Source organism: Berghia stephanieae, chromosome 6, assembly GCF_034508935.2.
Source record: "Berghia stephanieae isolate SIO BIC M18660-M18661 chromosome 6, UCSD_Bste_1.3, whole genome shotgun sequence".
NCBI lineage: Eukaryota > Metazoa > Mollusca > Gastropoda > Nudibranchia > Aeolidiidae > Berghia > Berghia stephanieae.
The window spans coordinates 51,519,934-51,546,159 of NC_088365.1; the positions used below are offsets into that span (position 1 = coordinate 51,519,934).

The window sequence follows — 26,226 nt, forward strand, 5'->3', positions numbered from 1 at the left end:
ATAGATACAACGTTGTAGACGGCCAGGTACTCATTTTACACCTGAGTGATATGAGAGAAGGTGAATAAAGAGCTTTTTCAAATATGCCCCGAGCGAGGCTTGAACTCGGGACTTTCCGATCCGAAAGCAAGTGCTATACCACAATTCCACATAGCCGCATCTAATAGTCGCAAGCGTCGGTCATAACACTTGGCCACAAAACCTCATAATGGAATATCTTTTACTGGATTTGAATCATAACCCCCTATCCTACAAGGCAGTAACATACTCACCAGGTAAATCACAAACCGGTGTCTAAAAATACAGACTCTTCAATAGCATGCCTCTATCCCCAAAAATAAACGTGATGGAATAGAGAGAAATAAAAAGCTTTACTTTGTTTACTTGTTTGAAGAATTTATTTTATCCTACCTTGAGCAGTTTTGCTTTTTCTTTGGAAGACAAGTTAGGATCGATACCGAGTTTCCGTAACATTTCATCACTCATCTTGGACAAGTCCAATTTCTTCCCACGACGCAATCTCAGTTTGCCGGATTCGTCAATCTCTATAATATCATCATCCGGATACTCTTCTGTCAGATAAAATAGAATTTTCTATTATTATGAAATTTGAAATCATTTTTTTCAATAATGATAATAATAATAATAATAATAATAATAATAATAATAATAATAATAATAATAATAATAATAATAATAATAATAATATAATAATAATAATGGCATTTATATAGAGCTTTACCCCTTTGTCACAAGCTCTAAGCGCTTTACAGTGATATAAAATAAAACATATTATAGTAAGACAAGTTTAATGGAAAAGTGGTACGAATTCAATTTAACAACAGAATATGATAATAATATTGCAACATGATGACGTAAAAAGATAAAACTTTAAGCGAGATATGAAAATTGTCAACGAATCCGAGCATCCCACGTGTGATGGGAGAGAGTTCCAAAAATGGGGGGGGGGGCCAAAAATTGAAAAGAGTGTTCACCTATTTTAGGCAATGGCTTAGATTTGACAAGGATTGATTGGTCATTGCTTGACCTCAAGTTTCTATTGGGGACGTATATGTTTAGAAGGTCTTTAATATAGGAGGGACTGTTGGTGCTCAAGGATTTGTAGACAACAGTACAAATCTTATAGGCAACTCTTTTTTCAACAGGAAACCAATATAACTTACGGAGAAGGAGAGTTGCAGACGGGTATTTTCTGGTTATTGCGCACAATGAGTCTGGCAGCGTTATTTTGAGCAACCTGAAGTTTACTCATTTTGTCTTTAGCCAAATTCGCCCAAAGGGAGTTAAATAGTCCAATTTTGATAAAACAAGTGAATTAATTAAAAGTTCTGCTATATGCTTCGGTATCAAATGACGAATTTTGCTGATTTTTTTCATTTCTATGTACATAGATTGTATGGTGTTATTCACGTGGCTTGTCATGGAAAGATCTTTATCAATGATGACGCCAAGGTTTTTTGCTTTATTTAAAAATTCTATTGTGCTATTTCCGAGAGTAATAGGTGATTTATTTGCCTGTTTAAGGATACTCGGCCTTCCACACATTAAAATCTGTTTTACTATCATTTAATTTTAACTTGTTATGATACATCCAAGATTTAATCTCATTAAAACATCTCGAAATTCGTTGTATTAAGAATTGTAAATTACTAAGGGGTGCTGAATCATTCATTTGCGTATCATCTGCATAAAAATGATAACTCAGATTGAATCTGGATATCACGCTAAAAAGGGGCTGCATATATAAAGTAAAAAGTACAGGGCCAAGAACAGAGCCTTGTGGCACTCCAATAGAAATATATACAACAGAGGGCAGCTCAGTTTGTAGAGCACTCGCTTCTTATGCAAAGGGACCATGATCGAACCCGGATGAAGTTGAGAGGTTTTTTTTGTCTAACCCCTTTATTGGCCCAGGAGTGATTGGGTAGCTGGCTCCGTATTTTTTGGGATTTTTTTTTCTTATATTTTTTTCTTTCTTTCATACACACTTGTTCAGATCTTTGACTAAACTATGGTACAGAAAACCAACAGAAGAACTCACGAAAAATAGAATGACATTTATAATGAGCAGAACAAAAAATAACAATCAGGAAAAGGGTTGAAAGAGGCATAAAGAAACATGCATCAAACATAAATATTGAAAGGGTTTTTCAAGACATATTATGGGATACCAAAGGTGCGATTCAAGAACGTACAACGACATTGTTGTTGTTGTTGCTGTTGTTGTTTTGAAATTGATTTTGACGACATGAGCATTTCTATAGAGCAATATCCACTTAACTTGCACAAAGCACTTTACAAGATTTTTTTTACTCTAGCCAACAGCAACACTTAACACTGTTAGGCGATTATATATTTTTTCTCAATAAAGAAAAAGCTGTTAACGACCATGTACTCGTTTTACACCTGAAGGCGGTGAGAGAATTAAGAAAAGATTATTTTCCAAAGACTCAACTATGCGCCGCTAGAGCGAAACTCAAACAATCTGGACCTTCCGGTTTTCTATACAAAACCAAATAGAAGAGAAATGCAAATTACCTGAATCGTCTTTCTCTTTTAGCGCTTTTTCTGGTAATAAAAACAATTGGTATTATATGATCAATTTGAAATATATAAAATAAATGAGTGGAGAAGTGGAAAAAAATAAGTTGTTCTAGCTTTAAAGCATCAAGGCCATGATGAATCATCTTAATTTTGTGGTTAAAATAACTGTAACAATTGCTTGCTAGCCTTTGGATAAAAGGCATTGTGACTTCCACCGGATCTCAAAGATTAAAAAGGTGTAAAAAATAAGTTGTTCAATCTTTAAAGCCCCGAGCCATAATTTATTCTCTTAATTTAGTGGTTAAAACAACTGTAACAATTGCTTGCTAGCCTTTGGATTAGAGGCAAGTTGACTTCTGCCGGATCTCAAAGACCCCCGATGATCCAATTATTGATGGTTGAAAATAGATGGATTATGAAGGTGGAAAAAACAGACTACATGCAACTCTTTTCTACTCTGAACAAATACATTATTTAAATTTTGGCTAGAACACTCGCCCTTTAAATATCGATCGATTTAAAATGCTATTTTGAAAATCTCTCAAATCTGGGATTTTACGCAAAGACTCCGTGTTTGAGAGTTTTTTAGTAAGATATATATATATATTTTATCAGGGCAGTTGTTATTTAGAAAAAAATGTGATTAAGCCAACTAATCTTGCTTAAACCTCACCTGCAATAGATTTGGCAACATTCTTGTCTATTGTCTGAAATAAAGGATTTTATAAAAATGTGTTTGTTACGTTAGACAAAGTTGATCTTATCGTTATATCAACAAAGAACAAGATTAGAGGAAAAGATTGAAATTAAAATATATAAAAAATCCAAAATCATGCCCATGATTTATTGATTTATTGATCATTTACAGAACCGTTATATAAATTTTTACTAAGTCCTGTGACCCGGAAAGTCCCGGGCTCGAGCCTGGTGACAGGCACTTTCTTTTATTCTTCTTTTCCTTGGACAAGATCATTAACCCTAAATTTGTTTACTTTGGACAACATGGGTGATTCCTGTTGACATCAGACGTTTGTTTGATGGACTATCTAAATTTCTCCATGGACTGCCTAGGCGATCCATCTCACAATGTCAAGAAGAAGGGCGTACTGTTTCCCCCAAAATAAATTACAAAGTAAACTTTGATGCCGAAATCTGTAATATGTATGTCATTTTGTTTTTTAACATGATGCATCTTCAACATGAGTCCAAGGACACCAAGCTGAAATATTACAAAATTACTTCTATTTTTCATAAAAATATTTCATGATGTCAAATAACATTAAACTGACTGAAACAATGTCTTTCCAACAGTAGAAAATGGCTCAATAATCATTTTTAAAAATACATCTCTGATTTATTACATCATAAATTCAGAATAGAAATATGCAAAGTCATACTACCTCTCCTCTAGGGTGCATTCTCCTTCCCCTCTTCTTCGTGTCCCCATCTTCAGAGCTAAAACTTCCTCTCTTGTTCTTATTAATTGGAGGCAGTTTAAGGAACTTGGAGCCTTCAAAATCATCTAACAGAATACATATTATAAGAACAATGAGTCTTAAAACTCCCAAATGCTGTTAGATTAGTGATTGGTACTATAGGCTTCAAACGTATTTTCAACAAAAACATATTGTTTCAATGCCAAAACATGGATATGAACGCAAAATCTTCTATTAGAATACATATGAGAACAATGAGTGTTAAAACTCCCAAATAGTGTTAAATTGGTCATTGGCCCTATAAGCTTCAAACGTACTTTCAACAAAAACATAATGCTCAATGCCAAAATATAGATATGTACGTGTTAATGAGTAAAAATTTTTGATTTCTCCCATGCAAATGTCACGTTAAATTTTGTCTGCATGTGACCCTTGATTTGTGCACTTTAAGTATCTAATGTAAATGTTGCTGTTCGAAGAAATAAATAACAGTGTGAAATTGAATGTGAGCTTCAATTTAATATACGACAACAGATTAAATTGACGTTTCGGGTTTCCCCTTTATCAACAAAATAGGATGAATGAATCACTACAGACGAATGAGATAATGTGGTAGTGGCGTTGGTAAGATGATGTTAAGTAGAGTTTGCTAGCTCTAGGTCAATACAAATCTCCTGTATATCTGTCCTTTCTGTTTTAATTTTGTTTTAAATTTGGTTTGTTTGTTTGGGGGTTTGTTGTTTTTGGGTTTGCATTTATTTTATTTTTTTGGTTCTTTTGGGTTTTTTTTTTTTGGTTTTGATTTTTGTTATTCTTTGTAAGGATTTGTCTTATGTTTTAGGAGGTGGGTTGGGAGTTGGGGGGGGGGGGTACTAGGAGAATTCATGACATGATAAACCTTTACCATTTCCACCTCGGCTGAGTTTTCTCTGACCTTCACTCGTGAACACTTTACTGTTTCGTCGTCTGAAAAATAAAATGAGAAAATAATGTTTAACTACAACAACAAAATATTGACATATTTTTGGTGTCTCAAAAATAATTTGCAGGTCTTAGAGTTAAGCTGGCCTAGATTATGTAAGAACATGAAATTGTTAATCAATTGCTCTTGAATTTGATAGACATAAGTTGTTTATTTTTGCTTTTGTTTATATATTGGGAGCGAAGTGGTCGAGTGGTTAAGGCATTGCACTGTGACCCGGATGACCCGGGTTCGAGCCTGGCTTCAGACACTTTCGTTTTTTTCCTTGAGCAAGATTATCAACCCCCAATTTGCTCACTTGCACAACATGGGTGATTCCTGTTGACATCAGACATCTTGTTTGATGAGTTATCTATATTCCTTCGTGGAATGCCCAGGCGACGATATCTTATGATATCGTGGCGCAAAAGGCATAATTTTTTAATTTTATTTTTATATATTAAGTTATTAATTTTGGTTGTTTCATTTTATTTTTTTTTATTTTTAGGAGGGGGTTTTAATTGTTCTTTTTTTTTTAATAAAGGGAATAAAATTAAACTAAATTTGTAAATTCCACAATACCAACTGTCCTTTTAACCGTGAATTACAGCCACGGAAAATGTTATACAAAATTCAAATTCCAAATTTTAAATTATGAATTCAATTTTAAGCATAAGTTTTACCATGACAAAATACCTTATTAAGGCCGCCTATTATTTACTTTGATAAAGGCATTCGATCACTCATCCATAAGATAATTCAGAAAAGTGAGTGGAGCAGGCAATTATGTTGATTATAACAAGAAATAAAGTGAGTAGGAAAGTGCCAGAAGACAACAGAGAATTAAAAAAACGTCGCGGCGGTGATGGAGGTTCGAACCAGTGACCTTTCCGGTACGATGCCAAATACTTACTCGTGCTTATTTTCTGCCTGGTCCCGACTCAAGTTGGAAGTTTCTTTGCTCTGTGGCCATCTTGGAGGTCCTTTGTCGTACGTCACCATTGACTTGGGTTTTTCCTTCGTCTTTAGACTTGTTAAAAGACCTGGGAATTGTTTTCATAGGTAACTTATAGATGCTTTTGGTATTAATAAAATAAAGATAAGTATTGAAATATAAGCTTCAATTCATTGAAAAAAGACAAATAATTTAAACGTTTAGGGTTTCCAAGTTTATCAACAAAACACGATGAATGAAACACTAAGAACGAATGAGAGATGTGAGAATGGCGGAGTTAAGGTGTACAAATCTAGAGCAATTATATAGAACAGCGCAATAACCACTTAACGTTCTCAGAGCGCATTACAAAGGGTCCCAAGCCAACAGCAACACTTAACATGAAAGACGAGACATTGCGCCTGTTTGGCGATATTACAAGGATTATTTTTTTTCGACAAAGACAGCTCTGTTCACGACCAAGTACTCATATTGCCCCTTTGTACGGTGAGAGTATAAGAGTAAAGAGTCTTTTCCAAGGACTCGCCTATTTATTAACCGCTCTGAGCAGGATAATCTAAACGTTAATTGTTAATTGTAATTATTAAATTTGATTGTTTAATGGAATTATAAAATTTGATTGTTTACTGTAATTATTAAATTTAATTATTAAATTTCCGAAAGATCATATTGATGCTATGCGTTTATGATAAATACTCATAATATCCGCCTGTTGGACATAATGTTGAAACACACAAAACTATGTGTAACCTTAATGCTTATAGTCTGATTAATACAATTTAATGAAGATTACTCATAAAAATCGCTGACTATAAACAGTACTTAATTATTACTTACTAGATCTTCGTCTTCTTTCCTCCTCCACCGCCAATCGTTGTGCCTCTTCTTGTTTTTCTAACTTGGCTTGTTCCTCTGCAGCCTTCTTTTCTTCTTGCTCTTTCTTACTGTAATGAAAAACCAAAGGGTAAGGATGGTACACGACTGAAGAACAACTAGTTATGTACTTATTTAGACAAATTAAACATTTTCAATCAAGGAGTAACTTGTGATGATGATGATGATGATGATGATGATGACAGATAACGTGGACGTTTCGGGTTTCTCCTTTATCAACAAAATACGATGAATGAAACACTACGGATCGATGAGAGATGTGAGAATGCTGTAGTTAAGGTGAATAAACTTCATCTTTATCATCTTTATCCTTCATAGAATCCCTTAACTACGCCATTCTGACATCTCTCATTCATCTTTAGTGTTTCATTCATCGTGTTTTGTTGATAAAGGAGAAATCCCGAAACGTCCACATTATTTGTCTTCGTTTAAAAAATTGAGGATTTCAGTTCAATTCTTATTTATCTAGAGTTCACTTTGTGGAAATATTACATGATCAAGATAAATAATATAAAAGCTCAATATCCACTAAACGTGCTCAAAGCGCTTTCCAGGGGTCCCTAGCCAACAGCAACATTTAACATGTAGGACGGGACATGACACCTGTTAAGCGATATTACATCTTTTTTCGGATAGAAACAACGCTGTTAATGGCCAAGTACTTATTTACACATGAATACGGTGAGAGAATGTGAGTAAAGAGACTTTTCCAAGGACTCAAACTATGCGCCGAGCGAGGCTCGAACCCAGGAACGTCCGATCCGAAAGTGAGTGTCATACCACAAGACCACATAGCCGCACATAGCCACATAAAGTTCTAGAACATGTTGTTAAGGAGGACGAGGAAGGAAAAGGAAGAGCAGGAAGAAATAGAGGAGTATTTATAATGAATCCAATTTCCAGTTACTTACGCTTGTTTTTTCTTCATAATCTCATCATACTTGTCACCATATTTCGCACTCCGTCTTTGTTCTCGAAGCTGCCTCTTCTTTTCCTTCTCAGCAAAATACGCCTCTTTCTCCTCTTCCGTCATCTAACGAGAAATTAATGTGTAAATCAATGAGGATTTAAACAGGCACATTTCATAATTAAAAGTTTTACATCGTATTATTATTGGTCTACCGTGAATGCAGATGGCATCGAACATGTCAACAACAAAACGGTGTATACTTCATTACACCAACATTTCACCTTTATTTGGGTGATTTACATAATTCATGTGGAAATGAGGGAAAGAAATAGAAGAAATAGACAATAACATAAAGACGAAGATGAAGAAGAAGAAGAAGGAGGAGGAGGAGGAGGAGGAGGAGGTGGTGGTGGAGGATGAGGAGGAGAAAAAGTAGAAGAAGAAGAAGAAGAAGAAGAAGAAGAAGAAGAAGAAGAAGAAGAGAAGAAGAAGAGAGGAGGAGGAGAGGAGGAGGAGGAGGAGAGAGAGGAGGAGGTAGGTGGTGAGAGGGGAAGAGGAGGAGGAGAAGGACGAGGAGGAGGAGGAGGGGATGACGGTAGTGGTTGAGGAGTAGGCGACGGAGGAGGCTGAGGAGAAGAAGTAACACGAGGAGGAGAAAGTAGGGAAATCGGGATTAGGGGATAGTAGGGGGGGGGGGAGGGGAGGTAGAAGGAGAAAAACAAAAAAGGTAATAGTTGTACCTTGGACAAGTCGACGTTATCATCATCATCGTCACTATCGTCACTGAAATCTGAAGGTATATCATCACCGTCTATCCCTCCCTCTCCTTTACCTGTCACCATCAACTGGCCATCCATGTCTAGAAACAAAGAATTGATGATCATTAAAATAAGTATAATATATATATAAAATAATAATAATAATAATAATAATAATAATAATAATAATAATAAATAATAAATAATAATAATAAATAATAATAATAATAATAATAATAATAATAATATAATAATAATAATAATAATAATATATAATAATATAATAATAATAATAATAATAATAATAATAATAATAATAATATATAAATAATAATAATAATAATAATAATATAATAATAATAATAATAATAATAATAATAATATATATAATAATATAATTATATTATAATATATTATAATATTATATATTATTATATATATTATTATTATTATTATTATTATTATTATTATTATTATATTATTATTATTATTATTATATTATTATTATTATATTTTATTATTATTATATTATATTATTATTATTATTATATTATTATTATATTATTATTATTATTATTATTATTATTATTATTTTATTATTATTATTTTATTATTATTATATTATTATTATTATTATTATTATTATTATTATTATTATTATTATTATTATATTATTATTATTATTATTATTATTATTATTATTATTATTATTATTATTATTATTATTATTATTATTATTATTATTATTATATATTATTATTATTCATTATTATTATTATTATAGTAGTAGTAGTAGTAGTAGTAGTAGTAGTAGTAGTAGTAGTAGTAGTAGTAGTAGTAGTAGTAGCAGCAGCAGCAGTAGTAGTAGTAGTAGTAGTAGTAGTAGTAGTAGTAGTAGTAGTAGTAGTAGTAGTAGTAGTTGTAGTAGTAGTAGTAGTAGTAGTTATAGTAGTAGTGGTGGTGGTGGTGGTGGTGGCGGCGGCGGTGGTAATGGTAGTAGTAGTAATAGTAGTAGTGGTAGTAGTAGTAGTAGTAGTAGTAGTAGTAGTAGTAGTAGTAGTAGTAGTAGTAGTAGTAGTAGTAGTAGTAGTAGTAGTAGTGGTAGTAGTAATAATAGTAGTAGTAGTAGTAGTAGTAGTAGTAGTAGTAGTAGTTGTTGTTGTTGTTGTTGTTGTTGTTGTTGTAACATTATTGCTAAGGTCGTTGTTATTGTTATTATTATTGTTTTAATTTTTGTTGTTTTTGTTTTCATTATTTTCATTATTACTATTATCATTTTATTTTATTTTTTGTAATAATGGTGATGATGATGGTGATGATGATGATGATGATGATGATGATGATGATGATGATCATGATCATGATGATGATGATCATGATGATGATGATCATGATGTCAATAAAGATCATAATGTTATACAATCTTACTATTTGGATCGTTTGGATCCCCTCCTCCTTGCTTTCCAGTTAATAAGTCTATATTTGTGAATGAAATAAAAACAGGTTACAAAGCCAAATAGAGACAAAAACAGTTTAAAAATATTCTAAAATAGGGTTGGAGGAAAACCTTGTTCCGGAAAGTCAATGTTAAACTTGTATCATCGAGCACAGAGTTGGATTCAATATTCTGATGTCACGTCCGCATAGCAACGAGAAGCCTGGTTCTAAACAAAGAAATCGGTGCTGTTTTTTCTTCATGCTGGCTAGAACTTTTTCACATGTCACATGATCAGAATGTATAAAAGTCAAAACATGATTAGATTTATAATTCTTTTCTCCTCTGAATACACATTTATGCTCGTCGGAGCAGTATTTCAGAAGGGCATCCGCCATTGTTCGGAGCGTTTAGTACCAGTTACGAAGTTACTATGCGTCATTACGAGGGAAGTGAGCCTATTACTGGCAAATCTAAAAATTGTAAAACTATTTTACAGATTCACAATATACGAGTGACTTACCGACCTTTCTTAAATGAAGGGCAATTCTAGTTCCTGTTGACTCGAATGAATGTTTCAAAATCTGCAGGAGCATAATGCTCGGTCCTTAATTTGACCATTAGCCTTGGGAATCGGCATAATTCGGCCGCCCTTCAGGCTCTCCAGTAGTATAGATAGAACGCGCTTGGCCAAGGAGTTCACAACATTGCCATCCGGAAGTATAACGGACCAACACACAAACTCTGTGTAACCATGAACTTTTGTAGTCTGGTTAATACAGTTTAGTGAGAACAACTCACAAACGCGGATGGCAAAAACAATAATAAAGGCCTGAGTGACGTCATCTGCATACTATCTATAGATAGAACGAAGTTCGAAGTTTACCTTACTAGGGTCTGTGTTATTGTTTTTTGCCATCCGCGTTTATGAGTAATTGTCACTTGGTCCGTGATACTTCCGGATGGGAATGTTGTGATTTTCTTAGCCAATCGCACACTATCTATAGATAGAACGAAGTTAACGTTCCTCAGGTCTTTGTTATTGTTTTTTGCCATCCATGTTTATGAGTAATTCTCATCAACTGTATTAACCAGACTATAAACGGTCACGTTACACATATTTTTGTGTGTTGGTCCGTTATATTTCCGGATGGCAATATTGTGAGTTTCTTAGCCAAGCGCACAGCATCTATATTAAAAGAAAAGCATTTTGTTACTCTGAAGGGGATGTTATTGTTTAGAGCAAAAACCCCAACTGCAGTTCCTACATGAAATGTTAAAACTATAGACCGAAGGGTGCACTTATTTACAGGTTTGATCACTTATAGGATTCAGTAGTCTGATGTCACGCCGCCTGGCAACGGCGGCCATCTTGGTTCTAAACAAAGAAAATCATTACTTTTTATTCTTCATGCTGGCTAGAACTTTTCATTCCCTTTTCATATGCCTTGTGATCAGAATGTGTAAAAGTCAAAACATGATCAAATTTATGTGTTTTTTTTTCCTCTGGAAACGCTTTTATGCTCGCCGGAGAAATATTTCATACGGGCATCCGCCATTGTTCCGATAGTTTAGAGCCAGTGTCACTAAGTTACCATGCGTCACTAGGAAGGAGGTGACGTTACGACTGTTGAAGACTATTATAATATCTTATATCTTACAAGCACCCGTAGATGCCAGTTTTACTTTTGAAACAAAAGCTTGTCCTTTACATAGAGAAATATCCTTTACATGTGCTCGATTTTCATACAAGGAATCCCAAGCCTGTAGCAACACTTATCATTTAGGACAAGACAGGACGACAGTGGACTCTAGTTATGGTGATATATAGTTTTTTTTCGACAATGCGACGCTTTTGCAAGCCAGGGACCTAGTACGGTGAACTGGTGTGGGTAAATAGCATTCACCACGTACTTTAACTCACTCAACCCTAACACCGACTAAATCCGTTGTATATCCGGGTTACTTTTATCCCATGCCTGTTTATTCCATTTTTCTGAGACAAATTATAGGGGTAGTATCAAAGATGATGTTTTTAGTTTTTTGCATGTTAATGATAGTTGAATAAAACCATCTATGCACATGCTTATTTTAATACATTTCTTCCCATTTTGAAAAGCACCAAAAATATCTAGGATTGAGTGAGTTAAGGACTCAACCTTGCAAGAACCAAATTTGGACTCCAAGCAGGGGCCTACAGATAGTGGTCTTGTGGTATGACACTCGCCTTCGGACCGGAAGGTCAAGGGTTCGAGTCCCACTCAGAGTGGCGTATTTTAGAGTTCTTAGAAGAAAAAAAGAAACTCTTTACTCACATTCTCTCACTATACTCAAGTGTAAAATGAGTATATAATCGTTAACAGTGTGGTCTCTGTCCAAAGAAAAATTGTGATATCGCCTAACATGCGTCATGTCCCGTCCTATACTTTAAGTATTGGCGCCGGTTAAGGACCCTTTGCAAAGCGATTTTCAGCACGTTTAGTGGATATTGCACTATAACATGCTCAATTTTAATTTTAGATCAGAAGCCGATGGTTAACCCTCTCCTTACCAGCCATTTTCAGGATTTACCCCAATACGTCAAACCCAACTAACACAAAAATATATTATTTATCACTCAAACACAATAGCACTAAAGTTCTTCCGATACATAACTTCTTTAGCAAAGCATGCTCTACAACACACTGTTCATTTTCTTTAAATTGTATGATGTACAAAATAAATTTGAATAAGTAAACTGTTGGTTGTATCGTAACAAATGTGACGATTATCCTATGGTTGGTAAGGAAAGGGTTAAGACAAAGACTACTCGTCAAGAGTTCATCCCCAATGGATAGTATGCAGATGACGTCACTAAGGCCTTTGTTATTGTTTTTGCCATCCGCGTTTGTGAGTTGTTCTCACTAAACTGTATTAACCAGACTATAAAAGTTCATGGTTACACAGAGTTTGTGTGTTGGTCCGTTATACTTCCGGATGGCAATGTTGTGAACTCCTTGGCCAAGCGCATTCTATCTATAAATGGTCAATAAACGATTTACCTTTTCCTTGCAAACTTGCTCTGGCTTTTTCCCTCTCCTGTTTCCTTTGAAGGTTTGCTTTTTCCTTTTCCTCTTGGTATTTTTTCTTGATGGCTTCTTTCTCTGCCCTCTCATTTTCCTGCCTCACTTGCTCCTCCAACTTTTGCATCTCCCTCCTCCTCTCCTCCCTCTCCAGCGTGCCCTCTCTATTTGTGATGCTGGTTTGAAAGTAAAGACAATGGGATAATTTGAACGAATTCTGATTTAAAAAACAATATAACTCTCTCAACCCTAACACCGACTATGATCCGTAATTTACCCGGGTAACTTTTACTCCATGCCAATTTATTACATTTTTCTGAGACAAATTATAGGCGTTGTATCAAAGCTAATGTTTTTCATTTTTACACGCTAATGGTAGTTGAATAAAAAAATATATGCACAAGCTCATTTTTAATACATTTTTTTTCAAATTTTGAAAAGTAGCAAAAATCTCTAGGGTTGAGTGAGTTAATGGATACGGTAATAGAGGCAGGTAACTCATTTGGCTTTTACACTATTGTCAAGTTGCTCTAAGGTCAAGATATTTTGATTTTCTGGAAGAGATTAAACTTCACTACCTCTCCGACGTGCCCTCCCTGTTTATGATGCTGGTTTAAAGGTAAAGACATTTGGAAGGATTTGAACGAATTCTTATTTAAAACAATATCAATGTGATCACAATAACAATAAAATGGAGGCACACAAATCATTTCCCGCTTTACACTATTGTCAAGTGCTCTAAGTCAAGATATTTATATTTTCTGGAAGAGCATAAACTTTCCTCCCTCTCCAATGTGTCCCCGCCCTGTTTATGATGCCGGTTTTAAAGTCAAAACAGAGGAAGGATTTGAACGAATTCTTATTTAAAGCAATTATAATGTGATCAGGATAAAAGATAAATGGAGGTACATAACTGATTTTGCTTTTTACACTATTGTAAAGTTGATCTAGATAGGTCAAGATATTTGCATTTTTTTTAAACTTATGAACTCGATACTCTGACAATTGAGTTAAAGGGAGCTAAAGCCTTATGCATTTAACATGCACCTGTGATTTTTTTTTTTTTCTATCCTGATTGCAACTAGAATTTCCATTATGAATCGAGTGACATATTTGACGAATTTTTGTGAAGGAACTCATGACTACTCTGCTGTGAATTTAGACCAAATTTTAGATTAATACACTCAAATATTAATTTTTATAATCTACAATGTTAATTCATAAAACTCAATTTCAATCTTTAACCCTCTCCTTACCAACTACAGGAGAATCGTCACATTCGTTACGATGCTACCAACAACTTTCTCATCTAACTGTTTTTGTTTTTCATAAACTTTGAAGAAAATGGGTTTATTATAGCCATAAAAACTGTATTGTAGAGCTAATTTTGATGAACAATATTATGTATAGCATGTACTTGTTGATTTTCTGTTTGAGTAAGAAAAGTCTATTTTTGTGTTCGGTGGATGTGAAGTTTTGGGGAAAATTCTGAAACTGGCCGGTAAGGAGAAAGTTAAACAAAAAAGTGTGAATCTAATTTGTGAGGTAAAAAAATCAAATGTTTGGAGGAAAACAAAAAAGATTGAAATTGTGGTAATATGAAAAATCTTACTTATCTTAACACTTCAAAAAATGTGTAGCAAATCTACAAAGCAATTACTTTTCATAGAACTTTTATATTGACTACCTTTAACCTTTGAGATTGTCCTCACCCCATTAATATATTCAATATCTCAATGATATTAAAGTTCCGTGATCTGGCAAATAAAGATTTTATTTTAGACTCACTATTTTTACTTTTTTTTTATGCAAGCACCATTATTCTGATGAATCCCAAATATGTCTGCCAATGTACAGCCTGATCCCGTCTCTCATTTGATATACTGATACGAAAAATATGGTTAACGTAAGCCTCTCCTTACTAGCCAATTTTCAGAATTTTCCCCAAAACTTCAAACCCAACTAACAAAAAAATAGATTTTTTTATCACTCAAACACATTAGCAGTAAGTTCTTGCCATACATAATTTATGTAGCAAAACATGCTCTATCTACAACACACTGTTCATTTTCTTTAAATTTTGTGATGTACAAAAGAAATTTGAATAAGAAAAATGTTGGTTGCATCGTAACGAATGTGACGATTTTCCTATCGTTGGTAAGGAAAGGGTTAATATTCGCGAATTATAAATTGCTCTCTTTGATGCGCTTGCAGACCTCAGAAACAATGACATTTTGATTACCCCTAAAAAAAGCAATTCGTGTATCATGGTGAATGTTTCGTGTTTATCAATCCAAGGCAATGTGATTACACACTTGTGTTATTTCATAACTGTCTTACCTCTCTAATGAACCTGAAAATTGGAATTTAATCATATTATGATTAGAAATGATAATAAAACTTCTTTACTCTCTCTGCTCTCTCTCTCTCACTCTCTCTCACACACACACACACACACACATTCACTCACATACACACGCACACACACTCACTCTCACTCTTTTTTTGGGTGTGAGTATGTGTGTGTGTGTGTTTGTGTGCGTTTGTGTGCGTGTGTATTTGGATAGACATTCAGACCATATCAGCGTTGTCTCTGTCCCAAAAAAATATGGTCGTATCGCCTACATGTTAAGTATTGCTGTTTGCCAGAGACTCCTTGTAAAAGGCTTTGAGCACGTCAAATTGATATTGCACTATATAAAAGATCGATTTTTTTTCTTTACGTTTTTTGGTATGTTCTCAATGACGAAACAGGAATGGTTATTTCTCTTAATAATGTACGTTCTGGAGTAGATTATAAAACCTTTCAGACAGTCTAACGACATCACAAGCTTCATCAATAAATACAGTAAAGTGATACTAAAATGCTCGAAGCTGTGAACTATAAAAGCAATAAACAAACAAAAATGAATATAACAACTTCAAAAAAAAACAAAATACCAAAACACAGTACGCTTCAGGCTCAAACCCCTTCTTCAGCCAACACAATAAAAAAAGCAACGAAAACATAAATACTCGTACATTACATAAAAACCTGACAGACACCCCAAGGAAAGAGGAAGCGAGGCCGCCCCAAGGAGACTTGGAGACGTACCGTAGAGAGGGACCTAAAACAGAGAGGTCTGTCCCTCGAGATGGCCCCAAGAATGCTGCTGACAGGACCAGGTGGAGATACCTTGCATCATCTCATGCGTCAGTGGGCCCGGAGAGGATTGAATGAATGAGTGAGTGAGGTAGACGAACTTATATTGCCTACTTGAAGAGATCGACAACTAGACCAGCGGGCACTCTACTACATACTGGATTCTATGCCCCTTGACGGTTTTGTTACTCTTTCCAGGAACAGATGTTCCCAATATGTGGATTCCCTGTGACCGTGACACTTTTATGCTGATGTAGCATAGTACTTTATAGGTACCGTACTAATTAATGTACAATGCAACTCATACATACATATATATATATATATATATATATATATATATATATATATATATATATATATATATATATATATATCACGTCCTTTCTGTAACAAAGATGTCGCGCAACAAGTCAATAAACTTTCAAAAAATTATATGCAGATATTTTGGACAGTAAGAAGACCTACCTCTCCTTCCAGATACCGACTCTGCTCTATAGTCATAAGGAACAGCCTCTCCATACCCCACAACGTTTCCCTCCTCATCTCGTATCCTCTTCATCTTTACTTGGCGCCTTGTTCCTCCTTCACTCACCTGAATTATATCGATAGGAAAAAAAGAGTAAGCTAAATTCATTATATTAAGCACGAAGATATAAATATTTATATACAAATTGTTAAAAACCATTTCGAAAAACACAGAGATAAAACTTAAACCTTAACCCTCTCCTTAACAACTATAGGAAAACCGTCACATTCGTTACGATACAACCAGCATTTTTCTTATTCAAAGTTCTTTTGTACAACATAAAATTTAAAGAAAAGCGAACATTGTGTTGTAGAACATGTTTTGCTTAAGAAATAATGTATCGCAAGAATTTTACTCCTTTTGAGTTTGTATTAGTTCGTTGTGAAGTTTTGGGGAAAATCCTGAAAATGGCTGGTAAGGAGAGGGTTAAAATAAGTTAAGAAGAGAAGTTTGTTCTAGCCTTGTTTAATATTGATGTAATGGATAATATTTTGCTTCATTTTTTTTTTTTTTTGAGATTTTCATACAACGAAAAAAGAGCCCATAAGGAATTGGGTTATCAGACCTGCAACTAAGTACACGTCGGCTTAATGGCTAAAATGGACTACCACCCTGTATAAGAATCCTTACCTCACTCCGTATGCTGTAATCACTATCAGATCCATTTCCGTCTTCTCCCTCAGCTCCTCCTTTTCCTTTCTTTCCTTTCTTGCCTTTCCCTCCTCCTCCTTCTCCTCCTTCGTCTCCATCTCCTCGTTTTTCTCCCTTCCCTCCTTTCTTCTTTCCCTTTTTGTCCTTGTCTCCTTGCCCAGCTACGCTTCCTTTCTTGTTTTTATCGGCGACTGACTTCCTGCTTTTCTTGCTCTTGCCGCTGCCGGCACGTCTGTGGATGACGAGGATGATGATGATGATGATGATGATGATGATGATGATGATGATGATGATGATGATGATGATGATGATGATGATGATGATGATGATGATGATGATGATGATGATGATGATGATGATGATGATGTTTGATGATGATGATGATGATGATGATGATGATGATGATGATGATATTGAAGATGACGATGATGATGATGATGATGATGATGATGATGATGATGATGATGATGATGATGATGATGATGTTTAACACACCTCGCATCCGCATCACTGGGACAAGATTCACTATCACTATAGGTACCATCCGGACGCCTATGTTTTCTTCTAACATATCTTGTACCTCCTTCACTTGTCACACTGTAGTAGCTGGAATTGGAAAGGTTATAAAGAAAGTATATCAATACAGCTCATTTCGATAAACAGTCCTTTTTTGTGCCGCTGCAGTTTCGTGTAAAATAAGTGCCTGGTCAATTACAGCGTTGTATCTGTTTGAAAGGGGGGAAAATGTAATATTACCTAACAGGCGTCATGTCTCGTTCTACATGTTACGTGTGTGTTGACTCAGGGACCCTTTGAAAAGCGCTTTTAACACTCTAGTAGATATTGCGCTGTATAAAACCTCTTTTTTCCCCTTTTTATTTACTGAGTTCAAATACCCGCTGCGCTTTGTGGCCTTGATACAGTCATCTCGTACTAGCCCAGTTTGCGGCACTGTTTTGCGGCTGACGCCTGGGTTATTCCAGCCGTCCCTTGCGGCTATGTGGTCTTCATGTATGACACTCGCTTTCGGATCAGAAGATCCTGGGTTTGAGCCTCGCTCGGTGCATTGTTGAGTCCTTGGAGAAGGCTCCTTACTCATATTCTCTCACCGTACTCAGGTGTAAAATGAATACCTGGCCGTTAAAAGCGTCCGAAAAAATTCTAAAAGGCGTCTTGTCTCGTCCTACATGTTAAGTGTTCCTGTTGGCTAGGGATCCCGTGTAAAGCGCTTTGAGCACTTTTAGTGGATATTGCTCTATATAAAAGCTCTATTTTTTTTAATTTGGAATAGACCCTAAAGACATATTTTCCCTATGGGATGAATAAAGGGAATTTTATTTTTAAAATTACATTGAGGAATATTTTGTGTTCCTACCTGTAGGCGCTGTCTGATCGTTTCTTCTTTTTCTTCCTTTTTCCTTTTCCTCCTCCATCAGAATCGTCATCTGAGCTGTCCGATTCTAGAAGCTTGTCGATGCCTTTTATACCTGAGTGCGAGAAAATAACTTGAGCATTAATTAATACGTCAACTTCCGTACTCTGGAAAAATCACGTAGGTAAAAATTTGGTCAGAAAACGTGTCCTTCGAATATCGATCGATTTAAATGACCCTCATCTAGGCAAAACCTATCAAAAAGAAGAAGAAGAAGAAGAAGAAGAAGTAGTACTAGTAGTAGTAGTAGTAGTAGTAGTAGTAGTAGTAGTAGTAGTAGTAGTAGTAGTAGTAGTAGTAGTAGTAGTAGTAGTAGTAGTAGTAGTAGTAGTAGTAGTAGTATAGTAGTAGTAGTAGTAGTAGTAGTAGTAGTAGTAGTAGTAGTAGTAGTAGTAGTAGTAGTAGTAGTAGTAGTAATAGTAGTAGTAGTAGTAGTAGTAGTAGTAGTAGTAGTAGTAGTAGTAGTAGTAGTAGTAGCAGTAGTAGTAGAAAATGAAAGAGTAAGAAGAAGAGGGGGAGTAGGAGGAAGAGGACATTTGATATTATTGATTGACGGGCGATATAACATTTGGCGTATGGCGAGCAAGTTCCTCTGTCTGACGCCAGCCCCACGTAACTGCACGAAATCAATTGATTAGTAATCTACTACAGTCCACAACCATTTCACGCTACAGATGAAGAAAAAAACATGTATTCCTGGTCGTGTTTTCTTCATAACAAAATCTAAAGGAAGAAATATGATAAAACATTGAAAATAATACAGATAAGTAACTATGTAAAACTCACCGTCTAATTTTCCAGCAGCCTTGAGAGCTCGGATTTCCTCCTTGGAGAGATTCTTCAGCGCTTCCTTCAACTCTTCCTCCGTCATATTCTCTAGTGCTTTCTTCAACTCTTCTTTACTCATACTATTCAAAACCGCCTTCAAATCCTCTTTGCTCATATTTCCCAGAACGGTCTTTAACTCGTCCTTGTTCATGCTGTTCAACACTTCTTTCAGATCCTCCTTGCTCATGCTGCCAAGGACCTCCTTCAGCTCGTCAGGGTTCATCACTTTCAGAACAGCCTTTAGTTCTTTCTTGTTCATCTTCTTCAGGGCTTCCTTCATCTCTTCTTTGTTCATTTTCTTCAAGGCATTTTTCATTTCTTTGGCCGCTTTGTTACTGATACCTTCAAATAATAACCCAAAAGAAAATCAGGAATAATATAGGGCAGTTTATTTTTCACCATAGAAATGAATGCTCAGAATCATTTTCAATACATATTATTCATCAAATAAGAATTATTGATCTGTAATTTGATTTTTAAACATTTGAAATGCAGACTGTTTATAAAAGTAGATATGTGATTACTTTGGCTGCCTTGATACTGAAACCTTGAAGTGATATCTCAAAGAATTTGATTAAGATCGGGCAGTTCATTTTCAGACAATAGAAAACATTGCTGAAAATCATTTTCAATAAAAATTCATCAAATAAGACAATCATAAATATGTAATTGTAATTCTTTTTACTTGAAATGCAGAATGTATTAATAAAGCTCTCTCAATTCTTTGTCTGCCTTAGTACTAAAACCTTGAAGTGAAAGCCCAAAGAAAAGGTTTGAATAAGATAAGGCAGTTCATTCTAGATTTGTAATGCAGACTGTATTTAGACAGGTCTGTCATTTCTTTGGCTGCTTAGACCGAGATGGTCGTAGAGGACACATGAGAGATGATTTTGCAGTTCGTGCTCTCTATCCAGAATATGTAGTATTGTAGTATTACTCTTCATTAAATCAACATATGAATTATCTCTAATTTCATGACAAAGGTGAACTGTTAGTGTGCTTTTTGGAACATTATTATTCACACAACATAGGTGCCGTATTTCCATGTCGTAGAAGGAACGAAATTGACGCCACTCAGCTCTATGTTATTAATTTTTCGACAGCCATTCTATTGATTAGTTCTCATTCTCGTGTTCTAGTATCTATCAGCATATAAATGTTTAAGGTTACACACAGTTTGTGTGTTAGTAAGTTATATCCGGCTGGCGGATGCTGTGAGTATCTTACATAAACGCATAGTATCAATGCGGTTGCCGTAATAGTTGACTTTATTATAATGTTTGCTATGTCAGACACAATCAGGGGACACAATTAGTGACAAAGCCATTCCCCTAATAATAATAATAATTATAATAATAATAATAATAATAATAATAATAATAATAATTAATTAAGAATAATAATAATAATAATAATAATAATAATAACAATAATAATAATAATAATAATAATAATAATAATAAAATAATAATAATAATAATAATAAATAATAATAATAATAATAATAAATAACCGAGACTGAAATACAGAGACATGACAGGTTGAAAGTGGCAAAAGGGTTTTAATGCGTATCTAAATCAGGCCGTGTCAAGTAGGTAAACATCCCCTCGCTCATACTCATAGTGTTTATAAATAAAATAAAATAAAATTACGAGGGGAAATTTCCAAGGGAAGACTGGAATAACCCAGGTATCAGCTGCAGTGCAGCGCCGCAAAGTGAGCTTGGGCGAGGTGACTTGCTCTAAGAAAGCCACACAACGAGGCGGGTAATCGAACTCGTACACGAAGCTAAGACCGTACCGCTGAGCCTCGCTGCCCCCTATTATTAATTATTCGTAATATTATGATTTGAATTTGGCTAGGGTTTTATTGCTTCCAACTTCAGAAAAGTGAGTGGAGCAGGCATCTATGTTGGTAACAACAAGAAATAAATAGCTTATACGGTAGAGTCACGCTCTCACCGGCCAGGCGGAGTTGTCGTACCAGTACGGTCGCGGGTTCAAACCCCCATCACCGCCGTAAAAAAATTTTATTCTATATTGTCTTCTGGCACTTTTCTACTCACTTCATCTCTTGTTGTTTCTAACTTCAGTTGGGTGATTATGTCTCATTAAATTCTTTCTAATAAACTACAGAATTTGAAGGTTACGCATATTATCATCAATTCTCAGATGCTATGTTTACCACCCCGACTTGACATTGCATACGCATGGAGCTCCTCAGTTTCTTGTCTCAATAATATCATTGTAATCTCGGATAAGAATACAATGTAAGAACACCATCGTGAGAATATTAGAGACACCCAAACCAATGTGCAAAAAGTGCTGTAATTAATTTAACCCTCTCCTTACCACCTACAACACAATTGTCACATTTGTTACGACACAATATAGCATTTTTCTTATTCATATTTATTTTGTACATCAAAATGATCTTTGTTTAATTAATAAGAACATAAAGTTGTTTTGTAGGGATATTGTTTGAGTTTAAAAAATCAATTTTTCTGCTGGGTAAGCCTTCCATTTTGTGAAAATACTGAAAAGAGAGAATCACATTAGTAAAGTATATTATTTTTATGTTAGAGCTAGAGTTATAAGATCACATTTTTAAACCCCTTCCGTCCTTCGAATAGTTGCAAGTAATTTGGCTCGACTCCATATTTAACCATTTTCATCAAGAGATCAGCAACTATGATGTCGTTAAGACACAGCTTTTAGGATGTAAAAAAAAACGAATTGTTGAAGCAAGAGTCGCGCCGCTGTCTGTCATCGTCATGTTTGAGTGAAATTCCCATGTGTTAAAAGTTGATAGAGAAGTTTAGCAGATCACACGCTTCACGTATCTATCACATGATCATTTTCATTCTTCTTCTTCTTCAAGTCCTAAGTCTGTGCCAGACATCGGTGATCATGATACGCCATTCATCTCTCTGATCAGATAACCTCAAAAGAAAATAATATTACGGTTCTCTTTCTTCGCCATCCAGCTGTTCAAACTATTCAAAATTGTTGCTCTTGGCAGGCCTAGAAGTGATTCAGGAAAATATTTTTCCCTGCTTTTTCCCGGTTTTTTCCTGGTTTTTTCCAGGCTCTAGGGAAAATTTTAAGGTAGTAATTTTCAAGCATATTCATCAATTCTAGACCAGTCACCACTACCTATATATATGTATATATATATATATATATATATATATATATATATATATATAGAGAGAGAGAGAGAGAGAGAGAGAGAGAGAGAGAGAGAGAGAGAGATGTGAGTGAAAAAGAGAGTAGCTGAGACTGAGAGAAAGAAATATATTGACTCTGGCTATTAATACTTGGACGTATTCCTGTAAAGTCTAGGCCTCCTACAACATGCAAAAAAATATTTTAAAAGAGAGAGAGACAGATAGATATATATATATATATATATATATTTTATATATATATATATATATATAGAGAGAGAGAGAGAGAGAGAGAGAGAGAGAGACAGAGAGAGAGAGAGAGAAAAGAGACAAAGAGAAGAGAAATCAATAGAGAGAAAAAGACATTTGAATATTACTATGAGAGAGAAAGTAGCGTCCAAAGACTTGTGGCCTACTTATTGAATTGCACATGAATGAAATAAAGCTAGTTAATCTAGAGACAGACAAAACAAACTTAGTACAAATTACAATGAGTAAACGACCTTAATCTGCCATCTCCAAATAATTGAATAACAAGTCTTGAAAATTAATTAAAGTAGCTCAAGGACGTCGACCGTCTTTCTTAGCTTAGCTAACAATCGCATTCATGACCAAGTCAAAAACACACAAAAAAAACAAAACAAAGAAAAAACACACTCACACACACACACTACTAAGATGAGGGGAGGGATGTGTGTTTCTAGCACTCTTGTCTTGTCGACAATGATGAGTCGACTGAGTGAATCAAGCGTCTTTAAGTCTTCGACCAATCACAGGCTATCTAACCGAACCGGCTGGTCGAAACAAAGACGCTTCTCGCCGTCGATGTATTACGCTATTGTTGTGCAAGTGGCAAGGAATATAACACCTTTTTGAGCAGGCCTAAAAGCTAAAATCTAAAAGTAAAAAATATAATTCTGAGGAATTTGAAAGTCACATTGTTGAAATCGGCTTGAAAAAAGAAGAACATTGGTCCTTGTTTCAGAAAAATCGGTTGAAAACCAACTGTTTTACGAATAAATTCGATTTTAAAAATTGCTTTTGTTTATTTTCGATTTTTTTAGCAACTTTTTTATTTATCGGCCGATTTTCTTGATTTTTATATCATTCTTTATATCTCAATGAGACGAGATCAGTGATATACTTTGTTTGTTTCAAATGTAACTACAACATAATTTGTTTTTTTTTTACTTATCAACCGTGCCTGGATAATTTATTCAACAACTGACGCAACTATCCCATTGCCGTCTTCCAGTGTTTCAGCGATGACTCTAAACCACTATAATTACGTCATGCACAGGAAACATGGTAATCGTCTGTGTACTCTACGAATGCGGACCGGACTTTGCTGATTGGGTCGATCGTCATAACATAGGGCCTAGTAGTGTGAGGAAACCATAAGAGGCTGCTGCCATGCTCTAAGCCGATCGTTCGCACCCCCCCCCTCCCCCCACCTTCCCCCGTAATCAATTTATAATTTTCTCTCGGTATAGAGCGCCACATGCACAATTATATACTATTGAATGACACTGACCTTGCCCCTCCCCTAACACAAGCCAACAGCAACCCAAGCTATCCTCTATCACGTGACCTTAGATCCGATGCTGCATACCGCTTGAGAGTCTTCACTATCCAGATCTCGTTCATGGTCACGTGAGAAGGCTATATCCGTTCGGGTTCGGCGTTCGACCCGATTTCGTTAAAAGCCTAATAAAATGATTACGCTGAAGAATACATGTTGGGTTGTTGTTCACCTAAATGTTTCTCACGGCTTTTTCCCGGCCCCAGACAATTTTCACCGATTTTCCCGGCTTTTCCCGGTCGGGAAATTTCAAAATAAAGTTCCCGGCTTTTCCCGGTTTTCCCGGCCCACTTCGAGGCCTGTCTTGGTCTACCTTTACTCTTTTTACCTTCTATCGTTCCTGTGAGAGCAAGATGTTCAATACATTTATGTCGATTTAGGTGCCCTAAAAATTGCATTTGTCTTTTTCTTATTGTACGAATTAGTAACCTTTTAGTTTCAGCTTGATCTAAAACTTCTCCATTGGTTTTCTTCTCTGTCCATGGCATTCTTAACATCCTTCTAAGATGTTCATTGTACGTAAAAAAAATAGTGCCGCTATTCCTGTTTTATATGGGTCACGGAACTGTTTACATCGTGACAGCCAATCAAAAAATAGCATAGCGGCATTATTTTTTACTCATGATGAGAACGATCATGTGATAGATACGCTATACGTGATTTGCGATTCGTGATACTGATGATCTGCTATTATATCTTTTTCTTATCTTTCAGTATTTGCAATTAATGTGTGATGGATACTCTCTTTAAAATTCAAGGAATGGGTGTCGTACATAACAAAGTTTACATCTGAATCTAATATGAGATCTCAAGGTGGAAAAAAGAGAGAGAGAGAGAAAGAGAGCGGGCGGAAGAGTATATGGTGATAAAGAGATATGATGGCAAGGGTAAAGAGAAATGAAAAGAGAACATGGGAATATTGATAGTGAGAGATAACAAGAAATACAATGAGAAATAGAGAGAGAGAGAGAGGGGAGAGGAGGGAGAGGGAGATAGAGAAAGGCAATTAGACTGGTTATTTCACTGTTTGCTGGATTTTTATGTGCAGTTGTAAGTTTTGAAAATTAAAACCAAATGTTAAAATTGATCCTGTTGTTTGGGGAATAGGTGAAGGCATATACGTGCAAATTACAAATAGTAGTGTAGGTTACGATGTCAAACAAAGATATTAAAAAAAATAAAATATTATATTGCAGAATAATTTGTATAAAGATATATAGTAAAAAAAAGAGCATATAGCCAAAATCGTTTGATGGGGGGAGGGAGAGGGGGGCTGGAGGGAGGTTGATTTACTGAAAGAAATTGGTCGTTATCAGTGTGCAAGAAAAAATCGTATGGTGTTTATTAGTTCGCTTTTTATTGGTGGTTTGTTTGTTTGTTTGTTTTTAGTTTATTTGTCGGTTTGTTTGTTCTTACTTTTTTGTACTTTTTAAAATCTGTTCTTTTCATTTTGTTTTGTTTTTTTATTTGTTTTTGTTTTGTTTTTGTCTTTTCGGCTTTTACTTGTTTGCCTTAGAGAATTATTTCAATGGAATTATTTACTGTTTTTTTCTTTTAATAAAATTCCAGTTTCAAGGTCGTGAATTAAGATCTGATAGGGATATGACCCATAAATCCTGACACTCATACAACTAAAAACAAGACAATGTTCCAAAAAATCATTCAAAAACAAGAAATAGAAAAGAAAAATGAACAAGGATTGTTTAACTTCAAACATTCTTTATTGTTTGTCAATCAAATTTCATTACAATTATTCATGCCCTTTTCTAACGGTAAAATAGGACCTCTCTTCATCTCAAACTCCTGTTTATGTCACACATTTGGTGAGCAATTATTATCAACAGATTTCACCATCAGCAAGATTAATCACTTTGTCAAAAGTAATGTAAATGTTGCTGCTCGATGCTCGAAGAAATA

At 35.1% G+C, this 26,226-nt stretch overlaps 1 protein-coding gene across 1 annotated transcript in view; it reads right to left on the reverse strand.

Annotated features, from left to right (window-relative positions):
• The window catches only part of LOC144975886 (uncharacterized), a 36,489-nt gene extending 11,692 nt beyond the window's left edge, over nucleotides 1-24,797 (reverse strand). The window contains exons 1-19 of the mRNA XM_078920070.1: nucleotides 24,739-24,797; nucleotides 20,786-20,841; nucleotides 19,517-19,900; nucleotides 18,674-18,785; nucleotides 17,794-17,904; nucleotides 17,278-17,530; nucleotides 16,587-16,713; nucleotides 15,317-15,329; nucleotides 12,956-13,152; nucleotides 9,908-9,955; nucleotides 8,462-8,580; nucleotides 7,723-7,844; nucleotides 6,755-6,861; nucleotides 5,876-6,005; nucleotides 4,906-4,967; nucleotides 3,966-4,087; nucleotides 3,239-3,272; nucleotides 2,560-2,589; nucleotides 412-572 (exon numbers count right to left, since the gene is read on the reverse strand). Of these exons, the coding sequence (XP_078776196.1) occupies nucleotides 412-572; nucleotides 2,560-2,589; nucleotides 3,239-3,272; nucleotides 3,966-4,087; nucleotides 4,906-4,967; nucleotides 5,876-6,005; nucleotides 6,755-6,861; nucleotides 7,723-7,844; nucleotides 8,462-8,580; nucleotides 9,908-9,955; nucleotides 12,956-13,152; nucleotides 15,317-15,329; nucleotides 16,587-16,713; nucleotides 17,278-17,530; nucleotides 17,794-17,904; nucleotides 18,674-18,785; nucleotides 19,517-19,900; nucleotides 20,786-20,841; nucleotides 24,739-24,797 (2,247 nt within the window). The remainder of the gene's footprint in view (nucleotides 1-411; nucleotides 573-2,559; nucleotides 2,590-3,238; nucleotides 3,273-3,965; nucleotides 4,088-4,905; nucleotides 4,968-5,875; nucleotides 6,006-6,754; nucleotides 6,862-7,722; nucleotides 7,845-8,461; nucleotides 8,581-9,907; nucleotides 9,956-12,955; nucleotides 13,153-15,316; nucleotides 15,330-16,586; nucleotides 16,714-17,277; nucleotides 17,531-17,793; nucleotides 17,905-18,673; nucleotides 18,786-19,516; nucleotides 19,901-20,785; nucleotides 20,842-24,738) is intronic.
• Between the last annotated feature and the right edge of the window lie 1,429 nt (nucleotides 24,798-26,226).